The sequence below is a fragment of the Varanus komodoensis genome, unplaced genomic scaffold, assembly GCF_004798865.1.
Source record: "Varanus komodoensis strain SLA01 unplaced genomic scaffold, ASM479886v1 scaffold55, whole genome shotgun sequence".
NCBI classification, from domain to species: Eukaryota; Metazoa; Chordata; class Lepidosauria; order Squamata; family Varanidae; genus Varanus; species Varanus komodoensis.
In genome coordinates, this window is record NW_025336157.1 from 1,348,816 (window position 1) to 1,370,568 (window position 21,753).

The 21,753-nt window shown below is 49.6% G+C and overlaps 1 protein-coding gene across 2 annotated transcripts in view; it reads right to left on the reverse strand.

Moving 5' to 3' along the window:
* Positions 1-21,753, reverse strand: part of RELA (RELA proto-oncogene, NF-kB subunit) — a 28,930-nt gene that overhangs the window by 6,184 nt on the left and 993 nt on the right. Inside the window, exons 1-7 of one of the 2 annotated variants that reach the window (XM_044448519.1) lie at positions 21,601-21,685; positions 11,661-11,702; positions 5,837-5,988; positions 5,528-5,676; positions 3,917-4,008; positions 2,998-3,132; positions 690-794 (exon numbers count right to left, since the gene is read on the reverse strand). In XM_044448519.1, coding sequence (XP_044304454.1) covers positions 690-794; positions 2,998-3,132; positions 3,917-4,008; positions 5,528-5,676; positions 5,837-5,988; positions 11,661-11,702; positions 21,601-21,655 — 730 coding nt within the window. In that variant the 5' untranslated portion in view covers positions 21,656-21,685. Of the gene's footprint in view, positions 1-689; positions 795-2,997; positions 3,133-3,916; positions 4,009-5,527; positions 5,677-5,836; positions 5,989-11,660; positions 11,703-21,600; positions 21,686-21,753 lie in introns of those variants that run through there. The other variant, XM_044448520.1, reaches the window with a different exon arrangement.

Below are 21,753 nucleotides of genomic sequence, written 5' to 3' on the forward strand. Positions count from 1 at the left end.
AATGACAAGAAGCCGCTGCCTGGGAAAGCCTCCCATTGTGTGGTCCAGGAGGCAGAACATGTAGCAAGTTTGCACGCTCCACTCAGAAAGCCTTGCTCGCTCAGCCTTTTCCTGGCACGTACGTACTCGCAACTCATCATCTCCCGTGCTGGCTCTACTGATCCTTGCTCACTTACTGTAGCTCAAATTGGTTTTAATCGTGCAGCTGAAATAATTTGAATGTATTTAAATATGCTTAAACTGAATTGGTATTTCAACGTGAACTGCATAGATTTCAATATGTTAATATGTTTCAATATGTTTAGAGATTATGTAAGTATTCCTAAGAAACACACACACCAGCCTATTTCCTGCTTTGTCTCCCAGATGTGTTGACACCCAACACATCTGGAAAGACACCAAGAAGGAAATAAAGTTGGTAGATTATATTCCATAGAAATACAGAAATATTTCCTTAGAAAAATATATACTTTTCCAGATTAATTTATAATGCTTTGTCCAACCAGGGTAGCAAAGAAACATACAATTGTACATGCACGGAAAATATTTTACTCTCTGGATTGTTATTGTCCTTGCTGTCCTTTTGCAAGACTAGACTTCCCTCCCTCTTTCAAGCCCCGGGCAGACACAGTTTAGGTGAAGAGAGGCTGGCGGTGTAATTGAAAAGACATTTGCCAGAGAAATTCTACCTTTCTGTACTTTGTCGCAGAGAAGGAAAATCTCATCGCCTCCGAGGCAGCTCCCCGAATTGCGGTTGACACGGCAGATCTTCAGCTCGGCAGTGTTGGGAGCACCTGGAGACGGAAAAAGCAGCGTGTGAGACTTGGGGCTGCAGAAGCACAAGCGAGGAAGACCATCACGGCAAGGGGAGTCCAGAGTGTTCTCTAGCTAAAGGAATGGGGCAAACAGCAGGGAGCCTGGTTGTGCCTTTTAGCTGTGAAAAGGGCACAGAAATTTAGATCTATGCCTGGCGTGCTTTTCCCCTCTTCCCTTCCAATCCCTGCTCCTTTTGTGCCATTTCTCCTAGATTGCAAAGCCTCATTATTGATCTTTGTAAGCCATTCTTGAAGGCTTTTCATGCCTGAAGGAAGCAAAACATTTAAATAAGACTCAATGATGATTGTGTATGATTGGCCGAGGTTTATGATGCTCTCAAGTAGGCTAGGTTCACATGGGAAAAAAACTAGGTAGGCTTTAAAAAAAAAAAGCTCAATATTTAAATGGAAAAGGGTTCAAAGGGTCCCAACACAAAAAGGGGCTCCCAGTCTTTTGGGAACTGTGGACACACGTGGGAATTTGAGACCCTGCTACGGGAACCATTACAAAATGCTTCCCAGAGAAAAGACGACTAGCTGTTTCTTGGCTACTTGTGAAGGCCTGTATAAAGTGAGTTAGAGAGGCGAGGACAGACAGACAGAGTGAGGTTAGAAAAAAGAAGGGACCGAACGGCTTCTTGCTCCCGCCACTCCAGAGAAAAGTCCTAACACTGCTGGGCTTCTTGAACACCCAAAGAATTTGGCTTTCTGATGGTGTTTTGCTGATTAGGTCAATGTTTTCCAATACTAATTCACTTTGGTTTGCTTTTCAGGGACATACACTGAATTATGCTTTCTGTTTTTCCTCTTTGGATACACTGTGTTTATCTATCATGGCTGTTTTAATGTCTTGCTGTTCTTCACAAAGCAGTGTTTATTTTTTGAGAAAACATTGAAGTATCGCTTTAACTCCTGCAGGTGGAAAAAAGGAACGAAACTGAAATTGGAGGGAACAATCGAATTTCTCCATTGTCGGACTTCCTCAATCTGCTGCCTGACCAAAGGTACATATGCAATCTTAGCAAAATTGCTAGGAAGTACACAAGAGAAAGAGTTCGGATGTGAGCTGCTATTGCTAATGAGGCGATCCAAGAAGAAAGGGAAGGATAAGAGAAAGCTGACTTTTCATTTATAGACAAAGAGGAAGCCGAGAATTTTAGAGGTATCTTCGAGGTCACTCAGCCCAGTCAACCCAGCGATACAGGATGCGGCCACAGCATCCCCGCCAAAGGGCCACTGGACCCTGCTTGAGCATCTCCATCAAAGGCAAGTCCACCTCATCCAGAGGCATTTCTGTCCTGCCAGCTTTTTACTGCTTTTGCCACTAAGACGTTTCTCCGAATGTTCAGCCAAAATCCGTTTCCCTTCAATTTCTACCCGTTCCTCTCTTGATCAGGGGACTGGGACAGGAAACCTTGGAGGTCCTTTTCTAATTCACTCCCAGTGTTAGGATTGAGAAGGAAAATGGAAAAGCAAGTTCTTGGGCTGCATCCAGATGGAAGACGCCTTCATTCATCTGCTCATCTGGGAATTCAAGTGGACTTGTCCTTGAGTGGAGACGTGTATGTTAGCTGAATTTTGGCATATTTATTTTAATTGAAAAGAAGCTTCTAGCCTCTTTGCAGGACTGATCCCCTCAAAGAGGCTTACTATAAGGAGGTAAACAGTGGAGATTTAACCAGAGGCCAAGCCAACTCCAAGGACAAGATGTTGACAATGCCGCCGAAGGGTGATATGGCACAATCCAGGGCCCGCTTCCGCCTCACACAAAGCCACGCATTTTTTTATTATTTGATTTGCTCCCTGCCTTTTCCCCAGCTGAGAGATGGCTCCTGCCCTTTTGCTTTTTTGTGGGAATTCGATGCAACTGGTTTCGTGTCTGGAACCATCTGAGTTCCTCCCAGCAGAGTCCAGAGCAGCCAATGCTGAACCAGATTAGTGTGGGTCGCTCTTAGTCCCTTACATGAAGCAGAGGTGAAAGCAACCAAGAGATAAGTGATCCGTGCCTACACCAAAGGGCCACCCTGCGGATGGGACTGCAAACTCCCAGCAAGCACAGGCCAGGGAAGATGGAGGTTGTGGTCCAGTGGATCAGAGAGACCTGGGCTAGGGAAAGCTGACATCATCTGTTGGCATCGGGGTGGGGAGTGCCTCCTGCCCCCCAGGAACACCCCGCACTCACGATTGTCGTAGATCGGCTGTGAGATCACCAGGGGCAGCGCGGCCAAGCACCCGCTGCCCGCACTGCGAATCCACACCTGGAAACACAGGCGGACGGCATTGAGGTCGTAGTCGCCTTTCAGCTCCTCCACAGGCACTAAGCAGATGGGAGGAGGAGAGAGAGAGAAAACCCAGCACAATTAGACCAGAGCGCCTGCCCCGTGCAAAGACAAGCCCAGGTCCAGTGCTCGGCAGGGCTGAAAACAGTCTTGGGAGTACAGTGGCTAGACGGTGTGGACAACACTGGCTAGAAAGCCCCAGGTTCTTGCGTTTCCACTGATGCTGTATAATGCAGCGACCATCACCCCCGATTGCCTATTTCAAACCAATCCGACAACAATGTGGACTAGAAACTTGGCCGCTGCCACTCAGCTGGAACACAAGAGAAGCCTGCTTGGACTAAGATGGGGAAATAAATTCATGTACCTACAGAGCCTTCTTTGGCTGGCCAGTTCTCTGCCGCTGCTGATTTCTATTGTGTTTCTTAACTTCTTTCATTTTTGACAGGGAAAATCAACGGGCCACGCTCCAGAACCATCCTCCTTTGGGGTCTCAAAGTGTGGATTGTTCTCTCTTGCAACAGGTGTCACCTCCATCCCATACTTGGGTTCTGGGGCCAGTTACCTTTTTCTTTCGGCCTCACCTGCCTGTGAGCAAGTCCCAGTCCCTGGCAGCTGTTTCCGTGAGCACACCCCCAACAGCCTCATAAAATTCCAGATGTGCTCACTGGGCTCCCCCCCCCCCAACTGCCCCCTCTAAATAAACCTGAAGATCCAGTCAAGATCACGTCCGACTGCACAAATCGTGTGACCTCGTAAAGGGACCGTCACAGCGCCCTGACGTGGCTGCCGGAGGGGAGCTCAACTGCCGGGCTGCCTCACCCTTGAAGGGGTTGTTGCAGGTCTCAATCCGCTTGGCCACGGCTTTGTCCAGGTCCCGTTTCCGCACGCACTGGATGCCCAGGTTCTGGAAGCTGGGAAGGGACACGTGATTGGCACGGCTGAGCAGGGACAGGGTGGCGGGGTGGACATGGGGAGCTGGGAGGCTGCGCAGGAGTGAAGGAAATGGGGAGCTGCGAATCTGGGCTTCACCCCCTCCAGACCAGAGATGAGGAACCTCTTGCGGCCCAAGAGCTCAATGCCATTTGGGAGTTCGCAGGAACCGTGTTGAGTTGCTGCGCAGGGCCCAAAGTGAGCAAAAGCACCCGTGTTTTAGCCGAAAGCTCTTTCTGCTTTTAAGCATTCGGAGAAGTATTTTATAGTTTCAAAAAAACTATAATTTATAGTTTCGGCCCGACCCATAAACGTGGACACACGCTGGACCTGGTTTTCTCGACGGGGCAGGAAGAGGGTGATCTGAGGGTGAGTAATTTATGTCTGACTCCCGTCATGGTCAGTTCACTTCAGGTTTGAGCTCGAGAGCGGCTTTCCCTCTGTAAGAGTGCGGACCTGATTGTGCTGGTCCACCCCTGGATCCGGATGGATCCGGATGGATCCCTGAAGGCCCTGGGGGATTTCCCGGTTGATAAGGCTGGTGCTCCTGTAGATGCCCTGGTTGAACTATGGAATGGGGAAATGACCAGGGCTATTGGCACGATCGCTCCCAAGTGTCCTCTCCCACCGGGCAGAGCCCGTTCATCCCCCTGGTACACACCTGAACTACGGGCGATGAAATGGGTTGGGAGACGTCTAGAGCGTAGGTGGAGAAAATCATGGGATGAATCTGACCGAACACACTTAAAAGCCCATTATCGGGCCTATGCTGTGGCGGTGAGGGTGGTGAAGAAGAAATTCTTCTCCGCTTCCATTGCCTCCTCACAATGCCGTCCAGCGGAGCTCTTTTGGGTGGTGCAGGGGCTGGTGCACCCGGGCCCAAAGAAAGATCTCGTACCACCCTTGAAGGCCCGCTGTGACGACTTCGCCAAGCATTTTGAGGAGAAAATCGCTCAGATCCGTCACGAGCTGGACTCCATTAGAGATTCAGATCCCTTAGGGGAGGTGCCAATGACTCCGTCTGGTCAGATATTTTTGGATGAGTTTCAGTTATTGCGGCCTGATGATGAGGACAAGGTGTTTGGACAAGTACGTCCCACGACCCGTTTACTCGAACCTTGCCCGTCGTGGCTACTGAACAAACTGCTGTGCAAAACTTGGAAAATGATGGAACGACCCATGGCTTGGGGAAAGGCACCTGCCTATTTGAGGCGGCCCCGGAGAGCAGAATTTGGCTCCTGGTTCAGAGGTCCCAGTTCACCTCTTCTCCTACAAGTATCTCTAATACAACACATAGGCCAACTGGCCCCTGTTTAAAAACATCCAACAAAGGAGAAGTTTGAGACCATCAGGAAACTATTCCTAAAGTTTAGTTCAGGGGTTGGGAACCTCTTTGGACCCACGGGGAAACCCTGGGAGATGGATTTGCCCGTCCAGGGTCGAGGCTTTCCGACCCACTGCTCCGGGAAGCTGGAGGCCCCTCTCCCCACATCCGCTCACCTGTGGATGGAGCGCTCCGGAGACAGCTCGGCCTCGTAGAAGCCCTCCTTGCAGTCTTTGCCCACCAGGTCATGCGGGTGAGGCCGATGCGGGGACTCCTTGGTCACCAGCGAAATGCGGATCTTGCCGGGACCCATGTAGTTGTGGACCTGGGAACAGCGGGGAGAAGAGCCGGTCTGGGTTGGCTCGGAGGCTGGCGGGGGGGTCTGGGTCAGTCCCACTGCGCAACAGGTTCCCAAGGATTCCAGCCCTGCCTTAATTCTGGAAAGCTTCCCTGGGGAGCGGGGACAGCGGGCAGGTGGGGCTAACCTTGATGGTGGGGTGGGTCTTGGTGGTGTCTGTGCTTCGCTCCCCCGGAATGGAGCCCGCCAGACGCCCCTCACACTGGTAGCGGAAGCGCATGCCCCGTTGCTTCGGCTGCTCAATTATCTCCACGAACGGCGTGCTGGAAGGGGCAGGTTCTTGAGGAAGGGAGGAGGAGGAGGAAGGAAAAACATAAAGTTCAGTGAGGCACAGCGCTCCCTCAGACAGAAACAAGAAACCCTCTGCAACGGTGCAGTTTTGAAATGATAGCTAAAGCTGCAGTCGATCTGTGTTTCTAGTCCTCAAGAGCCTTGGACAAAGGAAGTATGTAGCGTCTTCTCTTAAAGACTGGGCAAGCTTTTTCGAGTTCTTCAGAATTCTTCACCAGTCCAGGTGGTATTTACTTGTATATTTATATCTCGCAGTATATTAGCATTCCCCTCACCATTTTATCCTCACAACAATCCTGTGAGGTAGGTTACGCCCAGAGTCAGGAAGGTATCTGAACCCGGACCTCCTAAGCAAACGTTTTGTTACTTAAACACACATGTGCAAGACCTCCAATCCGCTCCAGGCAACTGGAAGTCCTGGTCAAGGCAGCGCCCCATGTACCATCAGTGCTCAAGCCCAACAACCCATGTGCCACAGCCAGAGGGGGTCACCAAAGGATTACCAAAATGGCTTAACTTACCCTCCCCTTTAGCCTCACAACAACCCCGTTTGGTAGGCTGGGCTGTGAGTCCGGCTGGTCAAAAGCCACTCAGTGAGTTTCAAACCAGGACCCCCAAGTCCCAGCCTGAAACAATAACTCAACCCTCTGGGGGCACGAAGAAAGCAATCCTGGTTCGGGCACACGACTTTTACCTTTTAAAAACCAAGCTTCCCCTTATTGCACCAGCCAAACAACATGGCCACAATCTATCTTTTCTTTTTCTCCACCATGTCGTCCCAGTGTGATCCCAGGTATGTGAGCTGGGGAGAAACTGCTTTGGGGGTTCAGGGAGGGGGTCCTTGCTTCTTGGGGGGCCGGAGCCGTTGTCACTCTGTTGTCTGGGTCTGCACATGGGGCAATGCTGGGGAGAAGCACGTGCATATTCCGAACCCTTGGCTGCCTTCGTTTTTCCTTCGCAGGAAGATTTTAGGAGGAGGCAAGGATTTTCCTTTCCCTGCATCTTTTTCAACACAGTGGAGGCAAGTAAGGATTTGAGGATACGCACACTTGGAGTTTAGCTGGGCAAACACCGGGAGCGCAGCCTGCCAAATTTCCAGGAAGGGCGAGCACAGAATGGCCCGAGTCATTCCTGCGCACAACCCGCCCCAGCAGGCCTGTCCTCCCCTGCTCCCCCGTCCCGGCGGGGACAAAAGCCACCGTGTCTGCTCCAGACCGGGTCTCGGATTCCCTCCCTGTGCTGGGAACCTGGGGATTTCCCAGATCCACGCTTTGAGGCAAGACCGGAATTTTCAGCTTGTCTAAAAAATGTGCGTCTGGCACAATGCACGATGAAGCCGGACGACCCGATGGGGGTCCGGCGCGGCGTGGGCTCCGGTGGGCACCCTGCCAGCAGGAACGGCTGTTCCGGTTTTACTGGGATCCCCCGTTTCCACCTGACCCTCGATTTGCCCGAGGCCCGGGTGATGTCCCCGGCCCCTCTGGGTTGGCAGGAATGCCGAAATCAACAGGGCAAGGCACATCCAGACGCTGAGATCAGCGTCTGGGGGGGGGAATCCCCACCATGGGGCAGGATGCACTCCTGAATCCGCAGCAGCAGCGGGCCAGTCGCTTGCACGCTGGGGGACCAGCAGTCCCTCCCTCCCTGGAGAGGGAAGGGAACGTGGCAGAAGCAAACCAACGGGGGGGGGGGGGGTGTTCTTTCCACAAGGGCATGAGCCAAAAACCGCCAGGGAAAAAACCCCAGGACTGGAAAGAGCCGAAGCTGGTCTGGCGTGGTGGAAGGGGCAGGGGACAACACCTCCCATCTTCCCCAGCCAGCAATGGTTGGAATTGAAGTCCAACAGCTGCCGCGAGGACCACAGGTTCCCCACCCCAGTGGATCCGCTGGACCACAGCAGTGTCTGTGCCGGAATCCCAACTGGGCTGAATTTCACTGGGGCCAGGAGCTCTCTGCTGGCCTATCCTACCTCACAGGGTTGTTGTGAGGGCAGAACGGGGAGGGGAAGAACCACAGATGCAGCCTTCAGCTCTGTAAAGGGACGGGAAGCTGTAAAATGGAACTGCTTCACCCCATTTCCTCCCCTTAACTTGCCCCAGGGCGGCCTTCCCTAGCTCAGCACCCTCCAGATATGCTGGACTACAAGGCATACCATCCCCAGCTAGCATGGGTGCTGGTTTCAATCACAGCTGGGCTTTATCAGGTCAGACAAGGAGGCATGAGTACCCCAACAGTGTGGCTGTAGAAATGTTTGTGGACAGAGCCGTCTGTGTCGGTCGGGTCACCTCCTGCCCCTGCGCCACCCGATCATAAAATGCCAGGCCCACCTTTTCTCCTACAAGGAACCCACGCCGGCCTGCAGCAATCCTCTTGCTCCCCATTTTAGTCTCACGACAACCCTGGGAGGTGGGCCAGGCCCAAGCACGCCCAGCGAACTGCACAGCTAAGGGGGGACTCAAGCCCTGGTCCGACACGGCACCTGCCGGCTCGCCTCTGCTCGGGTCCTGTCTGGATGCATGCAAGGCCCAAGGAAGGGGAGCAAGGAAGGGGAAAGCAGCCCAGAGGTGAAAGCGCAGGTCACCGTGTGCTGTGAGAGGCAGCGTGGTGCAGTGGTTAAGAATGTGGGACTGGGACTCGGACGATCTGGGTTCGAGTCCCCGCTCAGCCATGGAGCCCACTGGGTGACTCTGGGCCAGTCACAGGTTCTCAGCCCAGCCTGCCTCACAGGGTTGTTGTTGTGGGGATGAGATGGAGGAGGAGGAGGAGGATGTAAGCTGCCTTGAGCCCTTTGTAGGAAAAAGGCAGGAGATAAATCAACCAACCAACCAACCAACCAACCAACCAACCAATAAATAAATAAATGTTGATGGTTATGTTCTCCTCCCATGGAATGTTGATTGTCCTGTTGATATAAATGTATGTATTTTATGCTTTTAGGTGGTTCTAACTTTTCCGTACACCATTCCAAGAGCTCTTGCTAATCGAAGAGTTCGTAAGAACCTTAAATGGATAAAATTGCCTCCGTCACGAGCAGCAGGGCGCTGAAGCTCGCAAAAGCCTCCAAACCTGGAAGCTCCCATTTCACTAGGATGCAAATTTCAGGACTGAAGGCTTAATATCAGGGTCTTAGATCGCCCCCCCCCCCCGCCGTTCTTCGCTTCTGTGACTGCTAGAGAAGAGGTGCGGCGTGAACTGGATGCCGAGCCCGTGAGCGCCGTACTACAACCGCAATTTCTGGACAGTCTTCAAGGGCAGCCCCACGTAACACAAATTTGAGTAATCAAGCCTAGGAATGCCCAGAGCCCGTCGCTTCCGCAACATGAGCCTCCATCAGCCACGGGGAACGAGGGCCACAGCGAGCTTGTGTGCCCCTCACAACGCCATCCCGGCAAGGGGCAAACCAGCCTGGCCCATCCTCCAACCAGGACAGAAACCAAGCTTGCTTTGCCCTTCTCTGCCACATGCTCGGGCTTTGCAACCAAGGACGGATGCCTGAGATTGTATTTTTCCTCCTCCCTCCCGATTCTATTCCTTTTGTGTCGTGCTTAGGTTGTGATCCCAATGGCAAATACCGTCTTACGGCTGACCTTTGAAAGGCCTTCAAGGGCCTTTTTTGACTCAATGGCAAGGTAATAGCGCTTTACAAACACTAAAAGGTAAGCAAGCACTCTCTAAAATTGCACTGCATGCGTATTAGGTGATACACGAGTCTATTTACCTATTCCCCAATACTTAGCTGAATAGATTTCACAAGAAGACTTTTGTGTTACCGAATATCAAATCCACACGAGAATCTGACAACTTCACAAGTTAACTTTCCTATTTTATTATTCGGATTTTTATATACCACCCCTGGGTGATTTTCAAGCTATTCAAACCAACCACTGTTAAAATTTCAACTGAAAATAAAACTGATCTGGGAACTAATATGGGAAGGCCTGTCAGAAAAGTTATGTTTTTAATGCCCCCTTAGAGAGAGCAACCTAGGAAATATTCCTATTTGTAGAGTCCTATGACTTCCTGCAGGCTGCTCCAGTTGTACATTAGTGTAAATTTATTTATTTTATTAAAAGCTTTTGTATGCCATCCTTTATATAAATATCTCAGGACGGCTTACAGCAATTTAAAACCATTTAAAACATCTAATAACATCATCCACAAATTAAAACAGTGATACCGTATAAAACAATAAACAAACATCAGATAAATCAAATTAAATCAAAATAGGACAAAACAAAAGCAACTGGAAAAATCATTAAAACTATTTTCTTTTAAAATGCCACTTAAATAAAAGAGGTTTTGACCTGGCGCCGAAAGGAGTATAAGCCAGGCGTATCTCTCTGGGGGGGGGGGGGGCGCATTCCAGAGTCTGGGTGCCACCGCAGAGAAAGCCTTACTCTGAGTGAATGTCTGGAGTTATTTCAAAGCATAGGCACGCTAAAACCGCAATCTGGAAATGATACACAACGCAACACACAGAGGCGGATGGAAGGGTGCTCGAGTCCTTTCTGGGTGTTAGCAGGAAATGTTTATAAGGAGGCCAATCCACGAAAACCAACGATCTGGATGAATTCCTCTGTACTAGGGTGTTTTTTTCCTGAAGGAAATGTTCCATTCTTTGCGACTGAATCATCTCATAAAGTTAATTAATAACATAGCAAAGTCACATAATCAATGAACACAACAGACGTTTGACTAGGCAACTGGAAAGGGTGCGATATTAATCAAGAGAAGGCCATTGTAGTCTTTTTTTCCCCCCAAACTGACCGTCTCCAGGAGACAAATATTTGTGTGTAAAGCTCTTGAGGAATGCTGACTTTGGGGGAAGCTTCCTGGTTGTTTAGATTTCCCTAAATCTCACAAGGAAAGGGTATGCTCTGGAGTTGTGTTGTTTTAAAACTTAAGCACACAAGAGGTGCCACGCAGGCAGGGTCAGGCAAGAAGTCCAGGGTTGTGTTCCCATGCAGTTGCACACAAAGGGAAGTCCACAAGTACCCACCTGCCCAAGTTCCCCAGCGACTGGAGTCTATAGGCTTAGTTCCTTGATCGTGGAAATGAGCATATACCCTTAGAAAGGCTTCCCTTTTTAAAAGAACTTTTAAATTGCAAAGATTTTTTTAAAAATAATTTTAAATGAGTGACCTCTGAGGGCTTTAAAAATGAATTCGAGTTTCACTTGCTGCTGAACGAAGCATTCCTGAATCTCCCCATAAACAGCTTTATAGGATGACCCCATCAGGTTCAACTATGCCAACACAAATACATTTCCGAATAAAGTTTGCTTGAGGGTCACTTTTGGCCCATGCCAGCAGGACGATTCTCTACTCAGATGTCTTATTGAACTCAATGGGACTTTGTTTCAAGTCAGTTATGTAAGGGGCTGTGGCCTAAATGTGGATTATGAAATCTGCCCCCCTTTGCCCCCAACCAAACAGCTCAAGTATTTTCGGCTACTGGACTTTGCAGAGATATTTAGAGACCTTGCAAGACACTATACATAGAAATACCAGTTTACTCCACTCGAGCCAAATCCGTCAATTTGGAGCAGAGAAAAATATTGGGGGAAATCTCTCTCCTCACCCTAATTTAAACATTTATGGCAAATCTGCATTACTAGTAAGAACATCAGAATGACCAAAAAGCCAGGACATGAGGCTTACCTTGAAGATTCCAGGTTTGCTGGAAGAGCAGGGGCAGAAGATCTGTGGGGGGAGAGGAAACAAGCCAGGTTAGCATCTCTGGCGAGTAGGAAGCCCGCAATCTGCTTTCCAAAGCGCCAGCTCAGCGAGCCCCCCCTTTTCTACAGTTTTTCCAACATATGCACTCTGACACTGAGGTATGGCCCTGCCCCTTAAAAAAAAAAGGTTCTAGTCCTCATGGTCCTGAAAAAAGTACTAGAACTGGAACATGGCGTGTTTTCTGATACCAAGTCAAGTCAGGTCCTGCCAGTTCTGCAAAACCTATTCTGATACAGTTCTGCAAAGCCTATCCTGAGAGAGACCAATTTCGGGATGGGATTCCTTTCCATAGGTCTCTGCAGATGCCAGAAACATCTTTTTGCATGCAAATTCTACCGCTAAGCAATGGTCCTTCCCCACAAAGTAAACCAACAGTCTAGTCCTCCTGGTTCCAAATAAAGGGCTGACCAGAATGACAGCATCTGATGCCATCTTTTATCAAACTGGACCACTGTTCCAGTTCGTGTATACTCCCGTCATTAATTCCAGCATCCTCAGCTCGGTGATAAGCTGTCTCTTTTCAATCTTGCTTTTGTAATACGCTTTGCTGTTAACAGGCTCAAGCGGGCATGCATGCTCCCCCGTGAATCCTTACAACAACCCTGCAGGGTAGGTGAGGCTGAGACCAACAGGGATTCGTGCCCAGGTTCCCCCAATTCTAAAAGGCATTGGAAGGGTGCAGCCCTTTGCATCTTCAAACAGGGATCAAATCCTACAATTCCCAGCATTCCCAGCCAGTCCTGTCTTACATAAGGCTGCACCTCAAGGCAGTCTTCCCCACCCAGCACCTTCTGGATGTTTTGGACTCCAACTCCCAGCAACTCCAGCCAGAATGGCCAGCTGGCAGGAATCCTGGAGGGGTCAATTTTGGCAGCCTGCTCTAACCACTAGCCCACACTGTTCACTTGGGATTACCTTGGGTGCTTTGCTATTGGGACAAGGGCGGCTTGCAGCATGGGGGAGTTGCACCCTTGGCATGCCACCTCTGCCCATCCAAGAAGCCAGGGCGACCAGCTGATGGCCTTTCGCCACGGGGACCTACCCAAATGACAAACGAGCCCCGGACGCCCTGCGGGTCAGAGCTGCACCCCGCCTGCTCGTCGGGGAACATGACGCTGCAGCGGCGAATGGCAAATAGCACCCAGGAGAAAGGGGAAAAGGTGGGGGAGAAGAGAGATCGCTTTCCGAGGCTGTGGTTACACTGCGATTGTGCCCGAGCTCAGAAAACGCTCCGAGGGAGGTGAGCGGGTGTGGAACGGCTTGGGGTTTTAAAAGCATGCCGAGTGAGCACGACACACACGCATACAGTGCACAAGATACAGAGCCTTGGGGCTGCTGAGACGGGCTCCAAACCTTGTCATGCGCCAGGAAGGGGTTTCCAAAAAGGCAAGGCCATCGGCAGCGTTCAAAGCAATCCCTTTAATCCCCTGCAAGAGTCCTGACTCGGAACCATCTGGGGTTTTTTTTAAACTACAGAACAGTATATCAAAGTTTTCAGTAAATGCTATCTGCAAAGGAAGAGGCCCAGTTCCCAATTTGGGGGGAAAACCTACCTGTTCCAGTTGCACTGTGAGGTTTATCTCAGGGTGGGCATGGAAAGACAATCTGATCCATGGTTTTCCCATGGAAACTCAGGTTGGAACCTGATTTAGAAAGCGGTATCTTGGTTTTCCAGCAAAAAATGGCCACTGCTCTCAGAGCCACTCACGCTAAGCAAGCCAAGACTAAAAGTACTTAGTTGGTGGAGTTGTAGAAAGAATTAAAAAAAAAAACAAATTACCATATATCCTGACCAGACCACTAAGATCTTCACTGGAGATCCTTCTCTAGGAACCACTCCCTAATGGAGTGAAGGCACATATTTTATCTGCTTATTCATTTCATGCCTGTGCCGCCCCACAGAAAACAGAGAAAAGCACAATAAAGGGATCAGAAAATTAGGAGAATTACACACTTTAGAGCTGCCAAAACCAGCTAATAATAACAGACAAGGAATAACAGAGAGAGAAAGAAAAGTGTCTTTGCAAAACAACTGAGTGGCCAAGTAAGTCTAAAAGCATCGGAAAAATGTGGAACCTAAAAGATGACAGATTTGGCACCGCTGAGCTGCAGTGGAGAGGTTATTCCAAGATGGGGGGAAAACATGCCCCTTTAGGGTCACGAAAGCCACTCGGTGAACCTTTCTGCCATCTACCTCTGTCAACGGTTGGGGTGCATTTTGAACCTCCAAACAGACTAGCCTGTAGGCTGCAGTGAGAAAAGTTTCATAGCAGACACTCGGTGTATCTTGTACGGGGCAGAGCTCATCTTCGGCTAAGCACACTCCGTGTGCAAGACCATTTGGACAAGCGCACTCCGGTCGTGCAGGCCGGCAAAGCCATGCTTGTTTACAAGGATCGGGTTTGGACAACACCGAGGGCTGAGCATGGGTTGAGGAGTGGCTGCTCCTGAAATGAGGATTCTCACACTGCTTGAGCCCGGCTTGCAGGGGAATCCAGAAAGCTGGACACGGCAGCATCAGAAAAGCTTCTGTGGCAAAAACGGCTGATTTCCTTGGCTGCTGCATTCAGCAGCAGTTCAGAAGGGAGCTAGGGAGCCCAGGCCTCTGCTTCATTTAGCTCCTTTATATCCCACCCTTCTTTGCCAGGGATCAACGTGGTGTTTGTGGGCCTTGTCCTACAACGACCCTGCTAGGTAGGCCAGGGCAGGAGACCTTGTCATGGTGGCAAGCTTTGTGGCCACATGTAGAGTCGCGGCCGGGGCCAGTGCGCGACACCGGCTCTTGCGGTGGGTTACGCACCGATAAATTTGCTTGGTCTTTAGGGCCCTCGTAAGACACTTGCTGAAAGGAGCTGCCCGCGTCCGCCCACCAGGAAAGAAATCAGTAACAGACAAGTGTGAAATAGGCTAGCGGCACAAAGCAGAAGCTGCGACCCCCATGAGAGGCGTTCCAAAAACCGAGAAGCAGAAAAGCTTGCTTTGAACCCACAAAGAGGAAGTTTGAACGAGACATGTCCAAATATTTCAGATGTTGCTGCATTGCGAAGGGGACCAAACAGCCTTGCTCCCGTGGTTTTTAGTGCCTGCTTTTACAAGGCAAGGGGCCAGGAGGAGGAACACACACACACACCCCGAGTAGCGCAGATCCTTTCCTACTGGCTCAGGGGACTGAGATGGAAAGTCCACTTACCCGCTAATCCACACACACCCCTCCCGCGCACTGCCAGCACGGCATTCTCCCGATGTGTCGGACTACAGCTCCCATACTTCCTAGCCTGGGTGGTGCAAGACTAGAGAGGCGAAAGCCTCAGAGAAAAAAAGTAGGGGAATCGAAAAATTAGGCAGCAAATCCTGAAGGTTTGTGTTTTCCAGCGATCTGGGTGTGCGCATGAATTTCCCCCCCGATTGCTTTTGGTCTCCCCTGCTCCAAACACAAAAAGTGGAGATTGCAGGGACTGAATAGTCTATCCCTTAAGAAGGTTAAGGTGCCAGTCCTCATGGTCCTGAAGAAAGGGCTGATTGAATCAGGCACTTTGGATGCAGCTGATGTGAAGGATGTTTGATACAGACTTCCCCAGCCCCAGCTGGAGGTGCTCGGGATCAGACCAGGAACCTACTACAATCAAAGCAGGTGCCCGAACCCCAAGCCATGGGGCCCAAATGAAAAAGGTGCGCATGGATCCATTCCAGAGAATCCTCTGGCCAAGCTGCCCTGCCTAAGTTGTTGGCATGAGCTCCTTTTCCATGCCGAGTTTCCAAGAACTCCAGAAGACCCAATCTAAAAATGACAGACCTGGAAGCGAGAACTCCTGACACCTGAAGACTGCCTGTTTTTCTGATTGACACACTCAGAAACACAATTTGATATTATTAGTATGAACCCAACGATGCATTAGATTTTGGACACCTTCCTCAAAAGCCACAAGGTGCCAGCCAACAAAATTAAATACAAAATCTATATTAAATGTTGCAGGATCAACGGGACACATCCGAGCCGGCAGTCGGCCCTTAATTATCATTCAAGATGACAAAGGGGAAAAATGAGTTATCCAAAGCTGCATAAAGTTTGCCCTAGTTTCTTAAAACTTATTTGGAAATGCAACTGCTCCTTGCTTAGGGGCAGTAAGAGAAAGTAGCCCTTTCTGGCTTTTGGGCGTTGCTGAACTCAAGCTGGGCTTTCCCTCTCTGTTCACCTCGTGACTCCCTTGTCCAGTTCGTGGATTGCTGGAGAAAAGACAACCATTTTCTCGCTCCGTGCAAGTGCTTTGGCAACACTCCAAAGTATGTCGGAACTTCAAGCCCGCCATGATAAATGGAAAATCTGGAGCAGCGGAGGGTTTCTGCTTCCGCACCTTGCAGGTGGTTGCCATAAAGCGGTTTGAAGCATTAATTCCTTGCATAAAGATACGTGACCCTATTCTGCTAGTTTTGCTTTTTTATTTTTTTTAGAAAAAACAAACAGATTAGGAAGTAAGTATCTAGACGTCTGTAGTTGTTTTGAAGCTAAGCCAGCCCAATTTGGAACGAATCCCAGGGAGCAGTCACTGTGAAAAACCCCAATTCTACATCAGGGAGAAGCAGGAATCGAAAATAAAATGGTCACGTTCCTACCCACCCCACACAAATCTGTGGAAAAGCCACATTTGGGAATGTTGCACTCATCTCTACTTATAGCACCAAAGGCAAGACACTGCCGTGCTCAAAAAACGGTACAGAAAGTGGTGACTCGGGGCACATTTCTCTGCATGGTTTGGAAGAAAAGAGGCTTCGGCTTGCTGGGAAAATGGGCCTTTTTCGGGTCCAAACCTGGAAGAGATTGTCTTGAAATGATGTAGGGGCAGGAACCCCGAGTGGGAAAGCTGACAACATCTGGAACTATTCAGCTTAGAAAAAGGGTGAGAAAACGGAGATGGGTGAGCCATGGAAAGTTTTTCTCCTTCTCCGACACTGGAATCTAAAAGGGTCATTCCGTGATAGGCAGAGATAAAAGGACAGACCATGGAATTCATTTGTTCCAGGCATGGTTATGGCCACCAACTTGGATGGCTTTAAAAGTGGATGCACGTATATTACGTTGAGACGACGGCGATCCACGGCTGTGAAGAAAACGATGGCCATGCGCCACCTCCAGAGGCATAGGACAGCTGTGGACACCAGTTTGCTGGGGAACATGGGAGGGAGAGTGCAGAGCTGACTGGATACTCTGCAAACAGAACACTGGGAGAGATTTTGCCTTGATGTAACAGGGGCTCTCGCGTGTCTCTTTCCTTGCTGTTTGTTGTGGCTTGGGACATGGAAAAACGGAGGGGGAAGCCACTCACTTTCTCTGCAGGCACAGCATCGTTTCCCCCAAGTCTGCCTCACTGGCTCAGAGTGCAAAAATTACATCATGTTACATGTGCCAGCACTCTGCTGAAAAGCCCTGGAACACTTTTCCTGTTATGCGTCTTTTGTGTCTGGAATGAGCAGTTGTTTCTGCCGCTGATGACAATGTACTTCCAATTAGGAGCTGACAGCCACTGCCCAGAAGTTCCTAAGCAGGGAGTGCCCCGTTTTCGGTCCTTTGCCTCCCCAGTGATAAGTATGAAACCCCAGAGATGGAGCATAAACGATAAGGCTAAGGACAGACCTATCAAAACCTCAAACCCTTCTATCCATTACTCAGGCGAGACAATTTGATCTTTTATAAAGGTAAAAGTTTGTAAACCACCAAATGATCTGTGGTTGCAGAAAACAGGGGTGTTGCCACCTGAGAGAACCACAGAAAACCTGAACTGCTCCCTTATTTCTAAGATATCAGCCAGCAGTGTCTATATTTTAATTTCCACAGCCCAACAAAGTTCAAAACTCGTTTTTCCATGTAAGAAAAAACTTTGGTCTTTCTTGTAGAGCTGCATCGTGTAAGCGGTTCGTGCCACATCCTAGAAAATGGTAGTGCATATGTTATCTGGTTCATAACCAGCACTTAACGACCTTTGGGGTTGGAGAGGGTGAGGATATTTTGAGCGATAAATTCCATCACAGAAACTATTTTAGCTGAAAGCTCTAACAGTAGTAGTATTTATTATTATTACTACTACTACTATTATTAGAACATTTCTATGCCGCCCCTTGCCGAAGCCTCGGGGCGGCTTACAAACACAATACAATAAAATACAAAAATAACAATATAAAATTAAAATTAACAATATAAAATAAATATAAAATATAAAAGAAGTTGCCCTGGCCAGATAAATAAGCAAATATTGTTAACAAAATGACGTTTAAGGAAGGAATTCCAACCTTTCAGAAAGGGCAGGGGGTGTAGCGTAAGCACCAGAAAACCACCAAATGACCAGCGGTTAGGAAAAGGGAAGCTCTGAAGGAACAGAGGGTGGGATTTCGCTCCTGGAACTGCAATTCCCTCCCTGGAGGGCTGGGAGGGATCACACAAACTGAAAATGCCTGGAAGTGGTGCATTTTCACAGCACTCGCTCCTGTAATTCCATGTTGTTGGCTTTTAAAGAATATACCAAATACACCTGAAAGGGCAAGATGTTTTTGTGTGCGCGCACTGTCAGTAAAGAAGCTGTACTGGGTCCCGAGTCGGAGAGAGCTGGACACACTTCAAAGCAAGTACACACAATCGGACGGCTGCTTGCGTTTGCACAACGGACTGGGACTGTCGAGGGCATAAACAGCGACAAAGCCCACAGCCCGACACCCAATCCTGTGAGTGAATGCAATCGCTTATTCTGAGGAAGCATGCCTCACAATTGCACTGGCGAAAGCCCACGGGTCATGTGGCATGTGACTGGGAGCATTCATCTGAGCATCCTTAAAGTAACCAACCCCAACTGGGTTTCCGTGAACCTGTCCTGGACTTCAGCTCCCATCAGCCACAGCCACTTGCAAATGAGATAGCCCCCAGCCTTACTGTTGCTTAGCCCTAGGGTTAAGGGGTTCAGCCTTAGGCTCCATAAAAGGGGATCATGGGACCTGTAGGCCAGAAAATCTAGAGGGCCACCAGTTCACCACCTCTGACCATTTCAGACTATTGGCATGGGGCGCCTTTTGGGAAGGACAGTTCCACAACACGTGCTCCTTTCAAGGGACTTGTTTCCTGGTCGCCCTCCGTTTCTCACTTGAAACAAATGCAGGATGAAAAAAGGAAGGCTTTGAGGAACGGAAAAATGGGATTGAGAGCCGGTGTGGTGCGGTGATTACATGCCAGGCTCTGGATCCGGAAGATCCGAATTTTAGTTCCTACTTAGCCATGAAGCTCACCAGGTGACTTTGGGCCAGCTGGAGCAGGTGGCCTAACCTACCTCACAGGGTTGTTGTTGTGAGGGCATAATTGAAAGGAAGAGAATTGTGTAAAGTTCCTTCAAAGGAAAAAAAAGTGGGATGTAACTGGTGGGGTTTTTTTTTTTTTTTTTTTACATTTCACCACCACTGCCAGAAACCTCTATAGTGCTAAGAGTACCAGTTCTACACCTGGCCAGGTTCGAATCCTCACTCAGCTATAAAACTGACCACATGCTGTTGTGCTGGACTCCCTGTCTCTTGCCCAGGCCTGGTGTGTGGATAAAGAAAATATGACCAAAGTTGCAGTTCTTGGAGGAAGGGAAGGCCATGAAATAAATATTATCTTGGAGATGCCTGGGCAGGGCTGAGCGGCTACATATCCGACTTACACAAGCATTTGATGGAGGGTCTGCACATCAAAGCGTAACACAAAGTATGGAAAAAGCCAAAACATTTATTTGCTGCCACCCTAAAACTTTCAAGCATGGGCTGGGCCCAATAAAATACCATTACTGAACCCAGACTGTAGTGAGGGACTGTTTAGTCATGATGATATTCTCCCTCCAGGAGGAGAGGAAGCCGAAACTACTCTTAGCCGTGGTTTTGTCTATTTCTGTTGATGTGGTACAGTGTTGTGCTTTCTTTTTGGACACAGGCGTGTATGTTGCGTTATTTGCAATTTCAGTGAAACACCTGGGATGGTATCAGCATTAGCTGGCATTTATATTCCTTTTATCCTCTGGCAAAGAAGCCTCCTCCACTTCATTTTTATCCTCACAACAACAGCCCTGAGAGGTAGGTTTGGCTGAGAGACGGACTCTTAAGTCACCCCTTGGCTGAGTGGGGACTGCTACCTGCATCTCCTGCCTTTTCACTCTGGCACTCAAACCACCACACGGGCTCTCAATGTAGTATATACTGACATGTCATCTTTTCCAACCTCCCCAACGATCCAGACGCCGATGAGGTTCAGACAACATAACCCATATTCAATGGTTGAGAGGGAGTTGTCACTGCTGCTGAAAAATGAGCTGAGTGGAGATAAACCGTGGTAAGCAACTCACAGTTCACAACCCAACAGCTCGGTTCAGACAGCACAGTAAGCTAGGTTTCAACAGCCATCAATAATCTCAGTTACGGTGTGATGGTCATGACCACTGATGGTTTTTGAAAGCAAGACCTCATCAACCCAAAGGGGTCAGCCACCATGTAGACCCCCCAGGATTTTTTTGAACGACAGCTCCCACACTCTGTTAACATTATGGCTATGCTGGCTGGGACTTAAGAGTTGTATCCCTTGGGATAGCCAATCAGCGACTGCTTCTCAAGGGATAACCTATCAGCAGCTCATCACAGACAACCTCTGGGCACTGAATGTCCATGTCCAAAGTCAAGTTACTTGGACCATTGTATGGAGCCAAATCACTCCCAGCATGGCATCCTCCAAATTCATGCAGCTAACCAGTGCTAGGAAAAGTACTGACTATCAACCCTTCAGGCTGCCATTTTGCTTTTCAACACACATCTATGCCTTCTTCTACAAACTAGCTTATGCCACTTGATGAAAAACATTTCTGATGGCGCTAAACACATCTCCACTGTAGAAGAGAAAATCAAACGTCACAGCAAATTTGACAGAAGGGAACCACATGGAAGAGTAAAGTCAAGAGAAAAATCAACCAAAACATCTTCTGGAAGACTTTTATTGTGCCCAAACACAAGCAGGACTGTGTCTTAGCAGCACCCTAATTTCTGAAGACAGAACTGCCAAGGTCCAGAAGTCTAGCTGGGAACCAAACTCTTTCCTAAGCAATCTGGCTAAAAAGATAATGGACAATACTCAACACATGCTCTGAGGAACCACTGGTTTATCATGGCCACTTATGTTTACAGGTTGAAACCAGATGTGAGTTAACACACACTAAAAAACTGAATGTGGGCTCAGAGACAGAGGCAAAGAACCAATAGCTCAAAACAACTGGGAAACAGCTCGTCTTTTTTAGAAAAATACATAAATCAAATCTACCTCCCGATGGAAGCTGCCCCAGGTGTAACGAGATGACTTTGAAAGTTTCCAAATACGATTAACAACAATTTTGGGAGTGGGGTGGCCCAGCGCTCCACTTTCACCCATTCCCAGGACCTACATCCCAACTCAGCCTTTCCACTCGGTCTCATTGCTCTGAGACACAATGCCCCCCCCCGCCCCGAAATACCTCCCTCACCAGCAACAGCTGGGCGGCCAAGGAAGCCCCCCACCCCGAAAAACCAGGGGGACACGCGCACACACACCGTCCGAGGAACCGAGGCCCGGGCAATCTTCCCTCCTTACTAATAACCGGGAGGCGGATGAGCCCGCGCGCCCGCTTTTCGAAGGCGGCATCGAGGGGGCTGCGAACTACGGGGGGACCAGGGAGCCGCTGTTGGTCCCGGCCAGCATGGGGATGATGGGAGTCGGGGGCCCCCTCTCCCTCTGAAGTAGCACGGCTTCCCAGGAGGAGGAGGAGGAGGAGGCGGGGGGGGTTCTCCCGGGAGGGGCAGAAAGGGGGAAGCGGCGAGCAGGCCGGGCACTCACCGTCCATGGTCGCTCCGGAGAAGGCCCCCTGCATCGCGGGCAGCGGGTCCCCCATGCCGGGCGCGGGGCGCGGGCCCGGGGGCGGCGGCGGAGGAGGCCGGCGGGCCCTCCCGGGGCGGCAGGCCCAGGCGCCGCTCCGCCGCGCGCTGGCTG